General features: G+C 43.9%; 3 protein-coding genes across 7 annotated transcripts in view; 1 reads left to right on the top strand and 2 right to left on the bottom strand.

The window, feature by feature from the left end:
- LOC104817312 (protein REVEILLE 3-like) overlaps positions 1 to 2,125 on the top strand; it is a 3,304-nt gene extending 1,179 nt beyond the window's left edge. The window contains exons 4-10 of one of the 3 annotated variants that reach the window (XM_010546455.2): positions 271 to 394; positions 479 to 613; positions 708 to 845; positions 935 to 1,044; positions 1,171 to 1,230; positions 1,359 to 1,468; positions 1,566 to 2,125. In XM_010546455.2, the coding sequence (XP_010544757.1) occupies positions 271 to 394; positions 479 to 613; positions 708 to 845; positions 935 to 1,044; positions 1,171 to 1,230; positions 1,359 to 1,460 (669 nt within the window). In that variant the 3' untranslated portion in view covers positions 1,461 to 1,468; positions 1,566 to 2,125. Of the gene's footprint in view, positions 1 to 270; positions 395 to 478; positions 614 to 707; positions 846 to 934; positions 1,045 to 1,170; positions 1,231 to 1,353 lie in introns of all 3 variants that reach the window. The other 2 variants (XM_010546456.2, XM_010546457.2) reach the window with 2 other exon arrangements.
- Positions 2,029 to 3,568, bottom strand: LOC104817313. Of its 2 annotated transcripts, XM_010546461.1 has the most exons (6): positions 3,482 to 3,568; positions 2,965 to 3,354; positions 2,723 to 2,877; positions 2,559 to 2,625; positions 2,429 to 2,480; positions 2,029 to 2,324 (listed from the first exon to the last, which is right to left on the bottom strand). In XM_010546461.1, exons 2-6 carry the CDS (start codon positions 3,311 to 3,313, stop codon positions 2,240 to 2,242), a joined length of 708 nt encoding a protein of 235 aa, XP_010544763.1. In that variant the 5' UTR covers positions 3,314 to 3,354; positions 3,482 to 3,568; the 3' UTR covers positions 2,029 to 2,239. The 2 variants fall into 2 exon arrangements, with proteins under 2 accessions (XP_010544763.1, XP_010544762.1); XM_010546460.1 differs by having other exon boundaries at positions 2,723 to 3,354.
- The window catches only part of LOC104817314 (sphingoid long-chain bases kinase 2, mitochondrial), a 3,175-nt gene continuing 573 nt past the window's right edge, over positions 3,441 to 6,042 (bottom strand). Inside the window, exons 2-14 of one of the 2 annotated variants that reach the window (XM_010546462.1) lie at positions 5,912 to 6,041; positions 5,608 to 5,684; positions 5,441 to 5,482; positions 5,294 to 5,347; positions 5,132 to 5,191; positions 4,979 to 5,056; positions 4,830 to 4,876; positions 4,705 to 4,745; positions 4,485 to 4,569; positions 4,275 to 4,389; positions 4,089 to 4,211; positions 3,894 to 3,994; positions 3,441 to 3,800 (exon numbers count right to left, since the gene is read on the bottom strand). In XM_010546462.1, coding sequence (XP_010544764.1) covers positions 3,671 to 3,800; positions 3,894 to 3,994; positions 4,089 to 4,211; positions 4,275 to 4,389; positions 4,485 to 4,569; positions 4,705 to 4,745; positions 4,830 to 4,876; positions 4,979 to 5,056; positions 5,132 to 5,191; positions 5,294 to 5,347; positions 5,441 to 5,482; positions 5,608 to 5,684; positions 5,912 to 6,041 — 1,083 coding nt within the window. In that variant the 3' untranslated portion in view covers positions 3,441 to 3,670. The remainder of the gene's footprint in view (positions 3,801 to 3,893; positions 3,995 to 4,088; positions 4,212 to 4,274; positions 4,390 to 4,484; positions 4,570 to 4,704; positions 4,746 to 4,829; positions 4,877 to 4,978; positions 5,057 to 5,131; positions 5,192 to 5,293; positions 5,348 to 5,440; positions 5,483 to 5,607; positions 5,685 to 5,911; position 6,042) is intronic. The other variant, XM_010546463.1, reaches the window with a different exon arrangement.

Genomic DNA, 6,042 nt, shown 5'->3' with positions numbered 1-6,042 from the left:
CCCCCCCCCCCCAAACCAAAAAAAATCTGTTACTTTTGGTGGGAACAAAACAGAAGAGAAAATTGAGCAGCTCCATAGGGATTTCAAATCTTGGGAAAAGTTAGCAGAGCGTAGTATTTGCGTTATGCGGTAAAGCACTCTGTAATGTACTCAAATGTTGGATCATTTGGTGTTTGACTACTTGTTAGCCAAGCTGCGCAGTTAGCATGGCCGGTCTATTACTTCTAGAATCGAGTTTCTGCGATCTCTTATGAAGTATGATGATGACAGATTCGGAGCCACGCACAGAAATACTTCCTCAAGGTTCAGAAGAATGGAACTGGAGAACATGTCCCTCCTCCTCGGCCTAAGAGGAAAGCGACACGTCCTTATCCACAAAAAGCCCCTAAAAATGGTATGTTTGTGCTGTCCATGCTGTTTCGTTAGAAGTAGACATATGCATATTATATGCTCAAGCCTATGTATTGATACATGGTAGTAGCTGCTGTATCGCAACCCGAGGGACGATTTCAGGCTTCTGCCGGATCTGTTGAACTCATGGAAAGCAATAAACGAATGCCTTTGTGGATCCAGAACTCAGTGGCTGTTGTTAACACCTCACCAATGGCGAATGGTACTGCCTTTGCCTCTATGCAATTTTTTTTTGTTGCGTGTTTTTCCTCTTATTTTCTCTGTGCTGACATTAAAAAGGTCCGTGAACCATCTAGGTATCTTAGACAAGGAGAGGCTATATGCGCCAATGGTTGCCAAGGATTCTTGCTACAGTAGCTCTAATGAATCTGCACAGAAGGATAGGAGGTTCTGCGAGCCTAATGATCAACTTGACAAAGGCAGACTAATAAGAGGTCGAGTTTGTCCCTAAGATAGTTGGAAGTTGTATCAGTTTAAAAGTTAAGGCATTGAGTTAACGAATTTGCTTTATTTCATTGTGCAGTTATGCCAGATTTCTCACAGGTTTACAGTTTTCTAGGCAGTGTCTTTGATCCCAATGCAACTGATCATTTGCAAAGGCTGAAGCAGATGGATCCAATAAACTTGGAAACAGTAAGTAAATTCCGTGTTACAAGTGAGGGCAGATTGCTTGTTTTCGTTGCCTAAGTTTGAAATGTCTCAGATAATTATATGTTATGTCTCATATAATTTACCGAAGCCTTCTCCCTGTTTCTACAGGCCCTTTTGCTCATGAGGAACCTCAATGTGAATCTAAACAGCTCTGAGTTTGAAAAATATGTAGGTTGCTTCTATTGATCTCAAGTGACTTATCAGTTTGGACCATGTTTTTTTAGGATTCAGCCACCATTTATAATATGTCACATCATGTCTTTCTGATTGGCTCTCTCTATTTTATTGTAGCAAAGTGGTTGTCATTCTATGGTTCTAAAGTGAAGAGGAGTAACTCTGGGCCGGAATACGATGATATGCAAACTGGCGATCGGGATAGGGCAGTGGCATCTGCATGATTTTGAGGGTAACTATCGCTCACACCTCGTCTCTAGATGTGTTGGTCTTCTTTCCATGCCTTTTTTTTAACCATGTCATTTAATGTTCGATGAACGACGACACAGGTTCTTGCAACGCCTTTCTTATATCGGGTATGGGACATAGTGAGTTGAGTTGGCAGGAAGTTGCAAGCTGCAAGACAGGAGTGGATGAGAACCCAAGGCAAGAAAAAAAAGATCCCTCCAGGTTATATACCTTTTAACATCTCTGCTAAGGAGTTCCTTGGATATGGGAAACCGATTCGGTTGTACTCGACATGCCCCTCCTCTAGTCTTGAGTGGTGGGTTGCCATACTGGTAGCCTTGACCCTTGAGGATCGAAAGGGAGGTTGCAATGCAGAGGCTGGCATTGTAGAATTATAGACAAAAGATGGTAGAATAGGAAGACTATAGGAGTAGAGACATCTGTAGTAGACTTCAAGACAAAGTTAGTATTTGTTTAGGAATAAGGCCAGATTTGAAGTAAATGATTTCCATCCAGCATCAGAGTGGATCTCTAAGTTCATCTGCCTAGTTTGAAAGATAAATGTTTGCGAATTTCAAGCTGTGCGTTTATTTAGTTAGATTTCCACATCACAGCAGAATGAATGTTCTGATACATGGAAGGAATGTTCTCGTTTTGTTGACTCCCTTTCTCACTTGCTCTCTCTTCACAGTATAATCCACACGGGAGGAGGGGAGTGTTACCTCTTCTCTTCTCTTTATGTGTTTTCTAAGTGTACGGAATTGGGAAAGGTGGGTCAAGGGCGGGCCTTCCGGCCACGGCTGGGTCTGAGAAGTTGCTTGAAGAGGGCCGTCTTGGGAACATTCCAGTGCTCTACGTGCCTGCCCTCATAGCAGAGCACAGAACACACAAGGCAAAGGCTTCTTCACCACCAATTATACACGCATGAAGATTCCGATAATGTCTGGTTTCTATATAAACTTACCTGCTTATTTTTCCAGACTCCGCATCGTAGTAGTACTCCGTGTACCCAGTTGCTGCATTCAACAGTTCATAACATGATTTTTTACTAACAAAAATGACAAGAAAACGCGAACTGTGAAGGGGGTGGGTACCGGAGAGAATGGGCTTCCATGGGAACGACATGACACAACTGAACCGCCAGTGCCCGACTCCTCTCTCCTGCGTCATTCAGACAGAATTGAAAAGGCGGTACGAGTTCCTAATAATAGCTTTTTTTTTGGGCTTAATTTTTATATATAAAAGAAAGAGAGTATACGTCGAAATCCTCCCATTTCATAAGCTTCATGTTGGATCTGTCGATAAGCGCACCGAAATTGCCGCAGTTCCGTTTGAAACGCCGGACACCTCTGAAGGAACCCGCCGGATCAGCGAACTCACAGTCCTCCTCGTACACCCCCGTTGTCATGTCCCCTGGATCAATCAACCAAAAATACTCGTCTTCCCTCCTCCTCCCATGTCGGATCCTGACCACACACAAATCCCGAGACATTACTTTACCTGTGACGAAGTACGACCTCTTGAAGTCCTGCTTAATCGCGTCCACCACCGCCACCCTAACCACCCTTCCCGAGCAGTCCACTACCATCTCGCACCGATGCCGAGGTTCCTCCGCTCCTCTCCTCGCCGCCGGCCGTAAAGCTGAAGCCGCCATCCCTAGTAGCTCCGATCCGTACCATGCCATCTTCAGCAGTGCGTTCTCCGGCTCCGATTCCTTGCTCGTCTCCGAATTCCCTCCGCTGCAACGTACTCCGGCCGCATCATTCCCGCGACTTGGCCGGAGTCTTGTTTGACCGGCGAGTGCTTTGGGACCGGCGACGAAGGGATTGATGGAAAGAGCTGTTACCATTTTTCTCGTGTTCTTGGTCGGTGGGTTTACTAGTAGTGATGCTGAATAAAAAATATCTTATAAGCTTTGGGTTAACACAGACCACACACACACACGGCATGAAGGGTAGCCAGATCAACACCGTCCGTACACAATTAGATTCGTAGATACTAAAAAAAGATCTCTTACAGTAAAATTTGACTATCAGAGGCTCAGCCGCAAGCAAATGTCAGAACACGACATGACAAAACAACAACAACTGAATCTTAACACGAGTCAGATATTTTGTCTGATCTGATCTGATTTCAGGGCTCTCCTCTTCTACACTTTTGGTCGCCACTATCTGAATTTTTCTCTGTGATCCGCCAGTGGGTGTGATCAGCATATCATTTCGATGATGCCGGGCATCACGCAGAACTTCCGGGGAAGAAATCCTAAATGTTCGCCGTCGGACTGAACATAGATGCTTCCGCTATCCTTAATCTCCTCCACTTCAATACTTTGTACACTGCCGTGAAAACAATACCTACCAGTGAGTGAAGTCACCACATTCTTGACTGACAGATGGGATTAACTAGCAAAAGAAATGCTAATCTCTAACCTCAGTGAAGTCACATTCTCGACTGACAGGTGCGTCCCGTTGTATAGCTTATACAGTTTCAGCACGAAGTCGTACCATTTGAAGTCCTGCAGGATCACAATCTGCCAAAAAACCAGAAAGCCGTCAATACTGCAATGCTGTCTCCACATATGACGTTCGAGTCTAATAAACGTTTGCATAAACGGGTCATTCCACCTCGAGATTTCCATTTCGAGGGTCAGCATTGGGCGTGATTTTCATTCCGCCGCCGAAATATTTCGCATTTCCAATGCAGAGGGCTGTGACTTGAGGATAGGTCTTCCACTCTCCTCCATTGACCTAAGCGTAAGAGAATGCTAATGAAATCGGTTAACACTCAAGATGAGACCATAAACTGCTTACCCTGATTCTCATATCTCGGTTATGATGTCCCATAAAAGCTTGAAGGGAGCCGATTACATAGCACAAGTTCCCGAATTTCTTGTATTTTGAAGCATAGTAACCAGCCTTTGCGCTTCTGCAGTCGCGAGTAACAATACATAGTGAGAAACCATTATTGGGTACTTCAACAAGGAGCAGTTCATTACACAGGAAATTATGTGTTGCTCTTACAAATGAATATCCGCAACGTTAACAAAGTAATGCAAATCCTTTCCTTTTTTATCAATAACACCGACATCGATCCATGTTCTCATCCCTGCAAAATGGCTTCTATATATATCATTAAACGAGGGAGACCGTCTCATACCATAATTATACGAAAGCTCCTTACCACTCTAGTGGTGATACAGAAGGAAGTGAAGATAAAGATAGTTAAAGATCAGTGGAAAACCTCTTGCAATGCGTTCGATGGCTTCACAAGGATCGTTTTTCCTAACAAATGCAGAACATACTTAGCAGTGACTCAACTGGACAACTCGAAAGCGATGAAACCAAACATAAGTTGTAAGAACTCACCAACCAAATGTCCTGGCAAAATCAGATCCAGTACCAAGGGGAATGAGCTGTATAAAAAGGCAAACCAACTTAACTTTCCATGAGAAATCCATGGAAACCAATAGACTAAGTAGAAGAAGGTTCATGGACTAGGTGATAAAATCACTCACACCGAGAGCAGTCGAATGAGTAGCCACCTTGTTGAGAGTAGCAAGAGGTTTCCCATCCCAAAAGAATCCATTAATAACCTGTAGATCACAAGACGGAATGATCCACAGCTTTGTATATTCCATCTCTTTAGTGAGAAAAGTTTCAGATTTTACCTCATGAAGGGTTCCATCACCTCCTACTGCAATTACTGCATCAGCACCATCCTTAATAGCCTGAGCACATTGGAGCAAGAAATGAGAACCATATAATAAAGTGGCAAGACAGAGAATATCACCCAACAACGCTCAAGAGACTCAAAATCTTGCTCCATTTACCTCTCTAGTAATGTCAATGGCATGAGAAGGACCCGATGTAAAAGATTCACTGATCTGTACACAGAAAGAGACAAATTATTCTCACCAGAGACAATGGGGAGTGGAGACAAAGCGAAAGAAGAAGATGGTATCGCTACACAAACCTACAGTCGAAACAACTATATGGAAACAGACTCCATCACGTGATAACTTGCTCATTCCGACATTGGAAACACCATAGTTGACGCAAAACGGATGTACAGATCGGAAAACCAGCAAAGATAATCAAAATCAACTTTTTTTTTTTTGGTGAAAGATAATCAAAATCAACTTACATTACAGTCTTTATCAAGACGGGACCGGAGGAAAGGAAGCAGCTTTTTCCATTCCTTAGCTGTTCTACCATTGGCACCTGTTCCATTACCAAACCCTTAAAGCAGGGAACAACAACGTTCCACGATTTCTAATTCCAAAACAGATAAGGAAAAAAAAAAGAGAAAATCAAACATCTAATCCGTGTCAAGATCATCATTTCTCCTCGGGGCAGGAACTTCGAAGAATGGGAAACGAACAGAAACAGAATTTCTAACATCCTTGACCAAATCCGATGATTCCCAACTCTTAGTCGCATCGCCGTACCTCGGGGATTGACGACGAACACGAGGTCACGGCGGCGAGAGGAGGAGGAGGTGCCGCCGGTGCGGAGGATGGTACGATCAGGGGACATGGGAAGCTCGGCCTTGAGAATCGTGGGTCTGGCCGTGTAGGGG

This window comes from Tarenaya hassleriana, unplaced genomic scaffold (genome assembly GCF_000463585.1).
Source record: "Tarenaya hassleriana unplaced genomic scaffold, ASM46358v1 Cleome27, whole genome shotgun sequence".
Taxonomy (NCBI): Eukaryota; Viridiplantae; Streptophyta; class Magnoliopsida; order Brassicales; family Cleomaceae; genus Tarenaya; species Tarenaya hassleriana.
Note: the sequence above shows the minus strand (reverse complement) of the source record. Positions and strands in the feature narration are given on the sequence as shown.

Excerpts from the sequence above, each read along its gene's own strand:
- LOC104817313 (XM_010546460.1), bottom strand. The coding sequence starts at position 3,313 with ATGGTAACAGCTCTTTCCATCAATCCCTTCGTCGCCGGTCCCAAAGCA. Across the intron at positions 2,481-2,558 it reads ATGGAAGCCCATTCTCTCCG|CAACTGGGTACACGGAGTAC; the intron begins GTACCCACCCCC and ends TGTTGAATGCAG. Across the intron at positions 2,325-2,428 it reads GAGTCTGGAAAAATAAGCAG|GCACGTAGAGCACTGGAATG; the intron begins GTAAGTTTATAT and ends CTATGAGGGCAG.